Here is a 13,780-nt window from a genome sequence, read left to right on the forward strand (position 1 = left end):
GAGTGAGGATAGTGTTCCGTTATCCCAGAAAGAGAGGAAGCAGGATTTGCCTTCAAAAGATGCTTTATATTTTGGATACGGAGTCAATACAAAGGTGAGATACACCCGATTTGAATTGGTAAAATATGTAAATACTTGCCAGCTAAACTGTCAGAGATTAATGTCTGAATAGGAGTAGCAAGCGCCAACTGTAAAATTATACAGGGCATGGCGATTACCCCCTCCGCATAATGGGGCTTGATTTAGAGGCTCTATTTTAGGATTGCACATAAAGCACCAAGTGCAGAAAGCCGAGCTTTGTCTAATTTGTCCGGGGCAGTGCCCTAATTTTCTACAACCCCGCTCACTTCCCTTCTGTAAGAATGAATAACACATTTGCTTTATGGAACTCTGTGTATCTTTCATTTGGGAGCAATGGCTTTTCCAAGCTCCTCTCTTCGATTCCTCTTCTGTTGCCTTTTTTCGAAGGCTCCTGGATCGTGGTAAGTTGCACTGTCTTTACTGCACTTGTCTATCCGTGCAGAGAACAAGCGATGCCGTTTTTGACATGGCGTAATGTAGCCCTTTAGACGTGACAGATGAGAACACCGAGGCCCAGGAAGTACGAGGCCTTGCCCTTCTGATGGAGCTGTCTTTACCACCCAGCGAGAGAGCTGGCCACCTGAATGGGTGTCATTGCAGGGATACTCTTGGGCTCTCTCTTGAGACTTGGAATTCATCTTGTTTCGGCAGTAGCCCACAGAGCTTTATTGTAGACACGAATAAGCTGGGGACCGTAACACCTCCTTTAAATTATTATCGATGCTTTATCATTAAGGCCCCACCTATTCAAATAACAAAGTGCAAGATCCTCTATGTTTCCTTAAAAGCTAATGTTGCTGTTCTGTTCTGTAGTTTTAACATTTATGAAGTCCTTTTAACGTTTTGTTAGTGGCTCCGTTTTATTGTCTCGGGTGATTTTTTTTCATCAGAAAGTAATCTGTATCGGTGAGACCCTTTCTGAACAGACACCTCACGCAAGCTCGCTTAAGCGTAAGAGAGAAGGTCCTGGTTCTCGTTCTCGGTAAGTCCATGGATGGAGCCGAGTCAGAGGCAGCGGGAGCCAGGGCTAGGCAAGGTCACGTCTGTGACTCTCCATGGCTCGTCCCTCTTGGTCTCCGGGTGGTCTTATTCTCGGGCTGACCTTGGCGGGTGAGGAGGTCAGCGGTAGCTTCTTACTCACATCGCCTTGGCCTAGCAACCCTGTGAGTCAGTCAGTCTCCTGGAAGAGTCTGTCCCGCCAATCTTGAGTTTCCTCTGAACCAACGCCTTTGGCCAGGGACACGCGGTACTCAGGCGGTCAGCCTGTGTCGCATATTCTTTCCCAGGGTCGGGGGCAGGGACGGCCCCGCTCCACAAAGCAGCTACAGCAGTGGAGACATTTCCTCAAAGGGGGGCAGAAGAGTGTTCTTAGCAGAAACAGCTCTACCGTCACACTTGGACCGTTCGTTCCTAGATTTTCAAGAGCAACTCACGGTTACATGAACCTTCTGTAAAAAGATGTATTCTTGCAGACCCAATGACTCATCAGATAATTCACATCGTATTTCCCTCTTTAGCCTTATCCTTTCATTGTGGGCAAAAAGGACAAAGCCATTAAAGAAAACAAAATGCATTTTTTCCAGAAAAGGAATAATTGTCTCTATTTCACCTTCAGATACTGCCTTAGCCTCTCTCTCTGCAGCTAGTCGATGAACTCACACAGGTTTGCAGTTGTCATTTGATTGAACAGCGTCCAGCTCTCTGTGAGAAACCCGTTCAAGCAGAGACTAACATTTCATTTCTGTTCCAGCTGTGCCTGCCTCAGTGTCTGCTCGAGGGGAGGTATTCAGGGACAGGGTGCACGGCGGATCGGCGAGCTGGAGGGCCACCAAGGCTTTGAAGAGATAGGTGGTTCAGGTTACACAGCCCTTGTGGAAGTTGGCATTTGCACTCCGTTATCTTCCTGTCCCCGATTTGGGGTTTTAAAAATGGTTTCTTTCTCTTCCTTGGCTCTCTGGCTGCCTGCGTCCGGCCCGCAGCTTCCAGGCTCTCGCTGCGCTCAACGGCCAAACCAGTAGCCGTGGCATTTGGTCCCCCAGTGGGGACGGGCAGACAATCTCAGAGATTCTGGGCAGTGTGGTTGTCCGGACTTCGTGGGAGTGGAGTCACCTCTGGTGCCATCTTTAGGAACTTGTTGTGTGGCAAAAGTCAGGCTGAGGTGAGCTGTGGTTTCATGTACTGCTCACGGAGCCCCCAGCAAGATGGCGGGTGAGGACAGTGTCCTCCCTTGCTCATTAGCTCCTCTTCTGAGCTACTCTTCTCTTTACCCTCTTCGTCGTATGGCCCCAGTTGCTGTCTCACAAAGGCGACCAGCTTTTCCTCTCCCTGTCACGTATCTGTGGTGCTCCTCCCAGGCCCTCTTTGTAACACCAGATGTCGGGCTGGAATCAATTAAGAACAAAGGCAGAAACTTCCAGATTAATTTGAAAACTTGCCCTTGTGTTTTTTTTTTTCTTTTTAAGTTTATTTATTTATTTATTTATTTTGAGAAAGAGAGAGTGTGCATGCCCCCGGATAAGGAAGGAGCAGAGAGAGAGAGAGAAACAAGGGGAGAGAGAACCCCAAGCAGGCCCCATGCTGTCAGTGCAGAGGCTCGAACCCCTGAACCACAAGATCATGACCTGAGCGGAAATCAAGAGTCGGATGCTTAACGGACTGAGCCACCCAGGCGCCCCTGCCCTTACGGTCTTAAAAAATACAAATCAGGGGCGCCTGGGAGGCTCAGTCGGTGAAGTGGCCGACTTCAGCTCAGGTCATGATCTCACAGTTTGTGGGTTCCAGCCCCGAGTCGGGCTCTGTGCTGACAGCTCAGAACCTGGAGCCTGCTTCGGATTCTGTCTCTCTCTCTCTCTCTCTCTCTCTCAAAAATAGACATTAAAAAAATAAAAAAAATACAAATCACTATTCACTGAGAAATAGGACAGCAGATCTCCCTCCCATTTGAACAAGTATCAGGCTGGCAACTTTGTATCCTGAAAGGTGGCTGTGTTCGTCAGGGTTAAATCAGAAAGAGAACTAGTAGGAGAAATTCCTCAAGACTTATTCGAGGAACCGGCTTATGCAGTTGTGGAGGCTGGCGAGGCCGGGCTGAGACCCCTGTGGCAGGCTGTCAGGAAGGGTAGGCCGGAGCTCTTGGGCATGGACTGAAGCCGCCGTCCACAAGTAGAAATTCTTCCCCCTCAGGGAAGCCTCACCTCACCTGTTGTTTCAATTGATTGAATGAAGTCCACCCAGATTAGCCAGGCTATGTCTGCAATTCAAATGATTATGGGCTTTAATCACACCTACAAAATATCTTCACGGTGCTTGGTTAGATAATAGCATAGTAGCCTAGGCAAGCTGACACATAAAAATGACCATCAGCGTGGCCGTTGGGAGTTCTAGTAGATTCGGTGTGGCCCCATGGAACTGCTTTAGGCTCTTGGGATACTTCATTGACTAAAACAGTTTCTGCTCCTATGGCATTTATGTTCTAATGGAAGAGGACAGAAAATAAGAGAAACAAAATACGTAATGTTTTCGTGGTGACAAGTATTGATGAGAATAATAAAGGGGAGGAAGGGGATGGACGGCGATGAGTAGGTACATGTGGAATTGGTTACATAATCTGTGAGGCCCGGGGCAAAATGAAAATGCAGTCCTATATTCAAAAAGTAGAGAAAAGTGCCGCTAAAGGCACTGAAACATAAAACTTTTTACTTTTCTTCGTGCATCTGTCTCTGGCACAGTCATGGTGTTTTCTTCTGTTTGATTGGTGGGTTGCTTTTGTTGTTTAATGCTGTTCTAACTAAAAAGAGATTCAACATTGAGATTATTAACACAAATCTACCACTCATCATTGTATTGTGCAATGCCCACTTTAAATGCAAGGATAGGAGCAGAGGCGTTGAAATGACACGAAGTTTGCACTTCCTGGTTCATACGTGCATCTGAATTTTGTTCTTACCGGAACAGTGGAAATGTGCTACAAAACTAACTCACCTGTATTTATTTATTTATTTATTTATTTATTTATTTATTTAGAGTGCATACCCATGAGTGGGGGATGGGAAGAGGGGGGGGGGGGGGAGAGAGAGAGAGAGAGAGAGAGAGAGAGAGAGAATCCCATGCAGGCTCCATGCGCATTGCAGAGCCCAGCATGGGGCTCAATCCCACAACCCTGGGATCATGACCTGAGCTGAAATCAAGAGTCAGACCCTCAACTGACTGAGCCACCCACTGCCCCTGTTTCATTTCTTTTTATTAATTAATTAACTAGTTGTTTGTTTTGAGAGAGAGAGAAAGTGCGCACACATGAGCGAGGGAGGGGCAGAGAGAGAAAGAATCTCAAGCAGGTGCCGTGCTTGTGTCACGCTCTGTCAGTGTGTCAAGGTGTCAGGCTCTGTCAGTGCAGAGCCTGACGTGGAGCTCTCGCCCACAAACCGCGAGAGCACGACCTGAGCTGAAATCGAGAGTCGGTTGCTTACCCGACTGAGCCACCCAGGTGCCCCTGTTCCATTTCTAAAAACGCACATTCTCCTGACACTTTACCTTTAGCTTGCAGATTAGTGAGGAGGGACTGAAGGGAGGAGGAGCTGTGGCTGTCCTCCCTGTCCCTTTCCTTCTCTGTGGTCATTTTCAGTGTCATTTTCAGTTGTCTGTTACAGGAAAGTCCTACAAATAGAAGGGATATGCTAGAGTTCCTTGATCATTCATGTTTGTTAAAATACAACTGACTTACTTCTGCATTTGAAGCAAGTTCTCCCTCCAAAGCATGGCCTCCTGGGGCTGCCAGTGCATTGCTTACGGAGCCATGGACTTAATATGCTTGCCTGGTACTCGCTTGGCATCTTCTTGAATTCCTAGGCATCAGGGGATGCACCTATTGTGTGTATCTCCTCTACTCATGCATGTACCCTACTGTTTCATTGGACTCAGCTTACAAAACACAGGCTCAAAGATAAATTTATGAAGGATTTCAAGACCATGACATTCACCCAAGAGCATTAAACCAAGCATGGTGTTCTCCTAAGCATGGGGATCCTGTTGTGATGGTGCAGGTTGCGGGCCCACGAAGCCATCTGTGTGTGTGTGTGGGGGGGGGCACACGCACCTGCTATTTTAGATAATATTGATAAAGAAGGCCTGTCTCATAAGGTGACATTTGATCAAGGTCCTCAAGAAGATACAGAAGCAAGGGATTCAGATCCTAGAGCAGGGGGATCATGGTCAGACATCCCAAGGCACGTGTGTCTTTGCCTTATCCTCAGAAGAATAAAGACGCCACTGTGGTTGGGTCCAAGTGAGAGGGAGGGTGAGGAGTGGGAGGTGAGGTTAGAGAGGCAGAGGTCCCTGAATTGTGCGTGGGTTTCAAGGCCAAGGCAAGGACTTGGAATATTTTTGTGAGAAGGGAAGGCTTGAGATAGTCCTACCAGAGGGGTGACAAGCTGTGATCTGAGCTGAGAAGGCCCCCCTGGCTGTGCTGTGGTAATACCCTGCACTGGGTCAAGGTTGGGAGTGGTAGGACCAGATGCTATGGTAGACCAAACAAAGATGGGGCCTGGACTGGGTGTATACATAGCAGTTATTAAATGTCGCTGCATTCTGGTTATATTTCAAAACGGGTGCCAGCAGGAACTGCATGCAGAATAGATATTTACTAGACTCAGGAAGAGAAATGGTCTATTGAAAAGTGGTGGCTTTCCTAAAGTTCTACAGCCAGGGCATGGCAGAATGGGGGAAGGCAGAGAGCAGGATTATTGTGTTCTTTTCATTGGTTCTTCTCCTTTTTCATTAGCTCTAGACTGTCCCCCAAAATAGCACCGATCACCTTCTTTTCTGAACATCTTCACTTACTTGGCTGAAATCAACATGCCTTAAATCTCTAGGAGTCTCTCTCTACATATCACCTTGGAAGAACTTCCCAGAGCAAGGTGTTGGTGATTCTACCGCTACCCCATGTTCCCGTGGTCTCTGTGTGGGGGGTTGCCTGTCTCCCACGGTGTCAACTTAGGGACATCCTGACAGTTTTCCCCCTTCATGTGACTGAGTGTCTCTTGACCTTCCCTAGTAAAACAGAGTTAATAAAAAAGATTTTGCTACTGGGTCTGATGTATCGTTGCACCACATACTGCTCCAAAAAATTCCACTAGAGTTGGCTTCTTTATTTATTTGTTTGCTTGTTCCTTTTGCTCGTCAGCACTTTCAGACCATGCTGAAGTCTAAATTGAATGTCCTGACACTGAAGAAGGACCCCCTCCCAGCAGTCATCTTCCACGAGCCTGAGGCCATTGAGCTGTGCACCACTACACCCCTGATGAAGACCAGGACTCACAGTGGCTGCAAGGTATGTGGCATGTGGCCCACAGCCAGCGGGAGAGACAAAAGGGTGTGTAGCTTTAAGACACTTGTTTACCAGTGGTAACTATTCATTTATTTACTTATGTTTATTTATCATGAGACAGAGAGAGTGAGTGGGGGAAGGGCAGAGAGTGAAGGAGCGAAAGAGAATCCAAACACAGAGCTCAAACCCACAAACCATGAGCCTGTGACCTGAGCTGAAATCAAGCGTCGGAAGCTTAACCCACTGAGCCACCCAGGCGCCCCTCCCCCACGGTCACTTTTTAAAGGAATGAAAAGGTAGAACAGCTAATAAAAGCTCACTGAGCGATGGTTGTATGAATCCATCTCTTGCTTTATTTTTAGCGATCTGGCTCTCTTCCTTGTTTTCAGGTACGCACGAAAGACACAAGTTTTAGTATGTATGAGGAGAATAGTATTCTGCCCACATTTGTTGTACCATCTGAACCCATGTACACAGGAAAAGTTCTGTCCTTCGTGATCCTTCCTTCCCTTGTATTTGCACTCTGAATAAACCACATCTTGCGGAATAAAAAAGAGATTTCACAACAGTATCGTTCTCCTTTGGGAGAAAAAATTTTGCATTTTTGCTTGGCTTGGGCACTCTGAATTTATACTAATATTCATGTCTCAGAATCCATTAAAAAATATTTTTCATTTATGTAAACGATACTGCTGACAGTATAAAAAAAAACAACCCTAGAAATGAAATGTATAATTTTGGTAAGTTTTTGGGTTCTTTCTCACTTGATATTCTTTTGTGCATGAATTGATGAATACAGCAATCAGTTCAGAGGTAACAAAGAAAATATGTTCGTGCACATTTCGTCATCAGCGATATGTTTGGAGGAGTAAAAATTAAATAAGGGGTAGAACTTTGTTTTGAGTAGTGAAAAGAAAATAAAACGAGCATGCGCGTTCGCATGTGGGTTTCTTTTATAACCTTACAGACACACTCCTTTCCTTATTGCGTTTCCAGGTTAGGGAAGTCAAGATCCATCTAGCTTTCTTGCCAGAATATTCCATCGCCTCCCCAGGTCTTGCATAGCTGTGGTCAGATTGGAGGCTACGGAAATCTTGAGTCATGGCTGTGTACACAGAACCCCACACATGGTCATTTATTTCACAAATATCCATTGGGGGCTTTACCCTCGGCCCAGCACTGGGGTCAGTGGAGCACTCCCGCCAGCATCTTTGTGGGGTTTAACTGCCAGTTGCGGGGGAGGGAAGAGAAAATACAGGTAGGTGAGCACTGGCGGTTGAGACAGCCAGTCTGAAGGAACTTGCGGAAGAATCTTTCAGGCAGAAGGGAGGGGGAGTACGGATTCTCATAGGTGGCCATGGTGTTGGCGTCCTTTGTACCGGAAAAGAACGGGCAGCGGGACCGGGGAGTTGTGAAAGTTGTGTTGTGTGGTGTGGTGTCATCAAGGCAAGGGGTCTAGACTCTGTTCTAATTATTGTGTGGATCCGTCAGAGAGATTTAGGCCAGCGGGTTATAGGACTCTGTTAAAAAAAAAAAAGTGATTTTATTATTTATTTATTTTTTATTAAAAAATTTTTTAAACGTGTTTATTTTCGAGAGAGAGAGAGAGAGATCTGAGAGAGAGTGTGTGAATGAGTCGGGGAGGGGCAGAGAGAGGGAGACAGAGGATGCAAAGCAGGCTCTCGTGCTGTGAGTGCAGAGCCCGATGCGGGGTTTGAACGCATGAACCGTGAGACCGTGCCCTGAGCCAAAATCAGGAGTCAGCCACTTAATCGACTGCGCCACCCAGGTGCCCCCCAAAAGTGATTGTAAATGGTAACTCTGCTAAGGTGAACTTTCAGCTTCCAAAGAGCAGTTGCCAGAGGCCGTGATTCGACAGGAGTCCGTGGGTCTACGGAACTGGTCTTAGGTCCCCATGTATGCAGCGCTTTGGATAAATGGATGATACAAAGGCATTAGGGAAGTACTTGTTAAATTTGAAAGTGCTATGAGATCAAATTGTGTTATACATCCTTTAGAGGGTTCCCAGAGTCATTTTGAATTCTGTTCCTGTTGGGGAAAAGGGTCCCTCAGAAGCAAGATGAAGTCAGTAAGGACAAGTACAAGGAGGGGAGGTGCCTTTGGTAAAGTCTGCAGAGTATGTTTAAATGGGAGGGGGATGCAGTTATAGAGTAAAAGGCCTAGCAATCCAATCAAGATATGAAAGAGGTGTGTGTGTGTGTGTGTGTGTGTGTGTGAGAGAGAGAGAGAGAGAGAGAGAGAGAGACAGAGAGAGACAGAGAGAAAGGGAGAGAGAGAGAGATTTGCTAGAGAGATATATATTTGCTAGGAGAATAAAAACTATCATTTTCCTGAAAGGGAGCATAGGGTTCGAGATGCATGGAGTAATTTTTTTTTTTCCGTGTATTGCCTTAGGTCTGTGTTCGCTTATTTTACTTCTAAAAGTATGTTGGAAAAAAATAGAAGGAATTCAGAAGAACACACCCAAGAGAATGAGGTGGGCTTGGCATCAGTCAGTGGGGCTGGGTAGACAAAGGGAAATCATCCGTGATTTCACCTGGACACTGGGGAGACCTTGGCCTTCAAGGTGAAAAACACAGACCACCGGGCTGTAGAAAGTTTCTGAACTCTCCATCCCTAGAAATCTTGAAGATGAGATTCCAGGTGCAGATAATCATAATCTGGGCCAGCTCTAGCTTTAGGATTCTATTTGAAGGAAGACCCCCCCGCCATGTGTCATTGTTCAAATTGTGTTCTACAAGGCACTTTATACATTTACATCTTAACTTGAACACACTGGGGTTGACAGTTCTTTAATCGGCAATGATAATATCCTGTTTGTGTTCCGAGTCATATTCTTTTGTTCAAAGACAATGACAAAGTTACACTTTTGAGCTTTGAAATTTCTGTTTAGAATGCCCCGACCTCCCCCCCCCCCCGCCCCCAGGCATCCACAGGAACAAAATGCAGTGTTTCCTCTTGGATTCTGACGAGTAACTTAGCTCACAAAATGCCAGCTGCAGAAGGAGCTCTCTCTCTCTCTCTCTCTCTCTCTCTCTCCCTCTCTCTCTCAGGCTCACGCCTGCCACGAATAATGAGCACAATGTCGTTCAGGCCCAGCTGCAGGGCCGGCGGACGGGACCCTCCATATTCACACAGGGCCAGCTCTTTTTGCTTAAACAGCTCTCAAGTTGTGCTTGCATAACGGTGGATTTGGGGAGGGAGAGAGCCAGGAGGAAGCAAAGGCCAAGGGGCTGAAAATGGATGATGGTTTAGCACCATCGAGGCACTGGCCCACTCAGACTCCCCCTTTCCCTCTGATCTGTATTCTCCGTGGGTCCTGATGGGATTGCCCTGCCAGGCTATTCATGTTGTGGGCAGCTGGGTCTTTGTGTGTTTTCCTCTACGGCTGCCTTTTTTTTTTTTTTTTTTTTGGAGTGGAGTTATTTAACTGCACACCCCCCCTGCATACCATTAGGATTGGCCTGCCCTTACTCTTGCTGGGGCTTTTCAGAGTATCAGCTGCTGTATCTGATTCCGCAGCAGCAGCAATGGTCTGTCATACCTGGCTTCTCCGGCCTCGCACAACAGAATCCTAGCTGGCTCTCTGACTTGTTAGCAAACGTTTATTTGATTAATCGTCCTTGAAAAACCTACTGTACTGTGGACGCGGAATTGTGGAGAAAGGCGTCCAAGTGGGCAAGGGTGGGTAATGTAGTTCGTAGCCAAGTAGAAGGAAGAGACGAGTGCCTGAAATCAGTGAATCCCAGTGCTGCTGAAACTCGTGTATCAGAAACCCCTAGACGGCAGGTGTCTGGACCTTCTTTCCAGAGATTTTGATGCAGGTGCTCAGCTAAGCGGGCAAAAAAGAAACCTGCACTTAAAAATAGACTGTGACTGTGCAGGGGCGCCCGGGCGGCTCAGTGGGTTAAGCGTCTGAGTCTTGGTTTCAAGTCAGGTCACGATCTCACGGGTTTGTGGGTTCGAGCCCCGAGTCGGGCTGCGTGCTGACGGCGTGGAGCCTGCTTGGGATTCGCCGTCTCCCTCTCTCTCCACCCTTCCCCCCACTTGTGCTGTCTCTCTCAAGATAAATAGTAAACTTAAAAAAATTAAAAACAAAGAGACCGTGCAGGTTACAAGGCTGTGGTGCCCGGGAGAAGCGTGGGGCTTGAGGACCTGATGTGTGAGGGGAGCCACGCGAGTGACAGAAGTGGAGTCACACCCGGGGAGGGGGAGGTGAGGTGGGATATGGAGGACGGAGCTAGCTGGCCACTGTGTGGTCGGAATGGGGTTGCCACAGCTGACCAGGAGGCCGGCGTCCAAGAAAAGAACTGGGCTGCACATGTGTGGGTGAAGGGCAGCGCCTGTGTATGTGGCCTCGTCCTACAGGGGGCGCTGTTCTGTTTTGGATTGACTCCCTTCTGGGCCTACTTGGCCGGGTTCTCAAAGCCTTCAGGAAATGAGATAATGACGGTGATGATCATAGTTAGTAAGAAAATACTAATTATACAGAAATAATGCGAATAAAGAGCTGAAATTTATTAATACATTAAGCACTCTCCTATGCACTTTTCATGGTATAAACTACCCATTTGGTCCTCGTGATGACCCAGTGGTTTAAGTGCCATCTGTGGCCCCATTTCACAGGTGAGCTAGTTGAGGCAGAGAGAAGTTCTTTCCTATACCAGAGCATCCAGGGAGTAACTGGCAAAGCCTGCGTTTGAACTTCATCCGTCTGGCTCCACAGCCTGTGCACCTCCGCTCTAGATTCCACTCCCTCGCAATGACCGTTGAGTGGCTCCCATGTCTGTCCTAAGGTAGCTCTTTTGGCCAGTTGTGTCATGTGATTTTAGAAGCTCATTTTGCTTCTGTAAGCCTCACTTACCGCATCTTTGATAGACCAGAACCAAGGTCAGTGTATTTCAGGCATTCTCTTATCTAAAGGTCCAAGACTCAAATTGACCGTGTGTGTAAGTGGATTAGAATTTTGTCTTTGCTCACAAAACCCAGAAAGCATGGGGAACATGTACTGAAAGTACCATATAATTTACCCCTGCTTTCTTTTCAGGTCCTCAAATTTGGTTTTCGGAGAGAGAGAGAGAGAGAGAGAGAGAGAGAGAGAGAGAGAGAGACTATGATGAAAGTCACATCCCTTGTAAAACACATATATGAAATAAAACACTAAATGCCCATCGAGTTCCTGGATGCCCATGTGAACACTGAGCTACAAACCCCTTCCACAGAAATAGTCCCCAGCTTTACGGTGTTTATAGTTTGAAAGCAAAACAGTACCCATGCCGAAACAAATATGCTGAGCCATAATTGGGGCTCCCGCACATCTGATGACATTTATCTTTTATTTAAAACCTTCTATAAGGTTTGGGAAGGGTGGTTGATTTGAGTGTAGGGACTCCGGTGAGTTGAAGAAGGAACGTAGCGTGGGAAACATGCACCTGGGGAGGACAAGAGGGGAAAGAGGCAGGAAGGAAAGGCGGGAAAATCCGCAGTGACAGCTCTCTTGTTTGGATCTGAGCCAGCCTGCCTTTGTTCTGGTTTGCCTGGCTGTCTTTCCTCTGCACCCGCTCGGTAAAGCTGGGTGGAGCCAGGGTCCTGAGATGGAGCTCCAGGAGGGATGTTCCTCTGGGCCACCAGACAGGCTTCGGGAGGTGGTGGTGAATTGGGCTAATCGAGCTCAAGATATTTCTTCCCACTCCCCCCTCCCCCACCTCGTTCTTTCATTGCTCATGCCAAGAGTGCCCTTGTCTCCATTCTGCAGCTTGGTAGGCATACAGCTGCCTCTGTGCCCTCACGGTCACTAAAGCCTCACCCCCACCCCCCGGCGCCTCACCTGGACCTGCTCTCCCACAGAACGCTCTAGCTCCCAAATCTCATCTCCAGAGTGAGGCACCTGGCTAAGCATCCCGTGAAGCCCCATCTAAGACCCTCACTGTCCTGTTCCCATCTGTGAGGGCAGAAGCCATCCAACAATGTCATTCCCCAGAAGGAGCTCGGGATTCACATACCATATTGCTTTTTATGTGACCCTTTTTGAGGCTCGTGCATTTAAGAAGTAACAGTAAGAGTCACCTAGCCCTCAAGAAGGATGTGGTTGCTTTCCAGTTGCATGGGACGGTGAAGAGAGGTTTCTGAGCTGAAGGCTTTTCAGGCACTCCTCAAATCCTACCATTTTGCATATGCGTGAGGTGGCCAGTCTTAGAAAAGACTGATTTCCAGCAATCCTACTCATGAGAAGAGCTCCTGATTTGAATGTAAATCTATTGAAAAATTAGCCTCACCTGTATCGTATGTATTTTTGTGCTTGTGTGATCAGTTATGTATTTAATTAAAAATAAGCATTTAAATAGAACTAGTCACGTTTTCTCATTTTTTTTTTTTCATGTTAGCCAAAGACCCATGATTTTATTCATCCATAGGAGGGAGAAACACTGATTATACCGTGTCATCAGCCTCACTGAATGCATTCTGCAGGCTTTTTTGGTGTAGGCGACTTGGGGCATTGCACGAGTCCCATTCTGCAAACTGTGCAGACGTTCTTGCAAAATACATTTCTGATTTTGTTATCAATACGGAATACAAGTAAAAGAAAGAATAGTAACATATGAAGTAAGACTCAGGCAGGTAGTCTTTATTGGTTATTTAAGTCTCTTGGTGTAAGCCAAGATGTGAACCTCTAGATTCAGAGTGAATGGTATCTAATTCCAATCTATTTTCTCTTTATTCTTTCCCAGACTTTCCTGTAGACAAATGAAAGCATATTTACTCTAGCTTGTCTCCCCAAATGTGGAAAGGTAAACGTTGATATGAGCTAACATCTGTTGTTCAAGAGACTAGCTTTTATTTTTCTGCAATTTTGACTGTGTTGACCTCTACATCTTCTGACCTTCTCTTTCTCTCCTTCCCTTGTTCCCTCCCTCCCTTCCTTCCTAATTTCCTTCATTCATTTCTTTCTCCACCTATAAGAATATATTGTGGCACTCTCAGAATGTTTCAGATGTTAATAGGGACACAAAGATAAACAGTGGTTTGGGGTACTTTGGGTTGAAATAACAGAAAACCTAACTGGAATTGACTTACATCATTGAAATTTATTTGCTTTGGAATCTGCAAATTCCAACAGGAGGGAAGAGGGAAAGAGATACTAGAGAGGCAACAGAAGTGTCCGCTGTGGGAAATCAAATAGCTATGTCCTGGTTAAGGAGATTATAGGGAACGCCTTACACGGCTTTCTGGCCAAGCAGAAAACAGCTGACCCAGGATCTGGTTAATGCGCATTTAGGGGTTGGGTCGACTGCAACTGGTGAGAGGCTGATCCCACAGTCCACGGTAAAAAAGGCTCTTTTTTTAAAAAAAAAGGCT

General features: G+C 46.6%; 1 protein-coding gene across 1 annotated transcript in view; it reads left to right on the forward strand.

The window, feature by feature from the left end:
- The window catches only part of PID1 (phosphotyrosine interaction domain containing 1), a 233,282-nt gene that overhangs the window by 105,064 nt on the left and 114,438 nt on the right, over positions 1-13,780 (forward strand). Inside the window, exon 2 of the mRNA XM_049614771.1 lies at positions 6,260-6,406. Coding sequence (XP_049470728.1) covers positions 6,260-6,406 — 147 coding nt within the window. The remainder of the gene's footprint in view (positions 1-6,259; positions 6,407-13,780) is intronic.

Source organism: Panthera uncia, assembly GCF_023721935.1.
Source record: "Panthera uncia isolate 11264 chromosome C1 unlocalized genomic scaffold, Puncia_PCG_1.0 HiC_scaffold_3, whole genome shotgun sequence".
Lineage (NCBI taxonomy): Eukaryota > Metazoa > Chordata > Mammalia > Carnivora > Felidae > Panthera > Panthera uncia.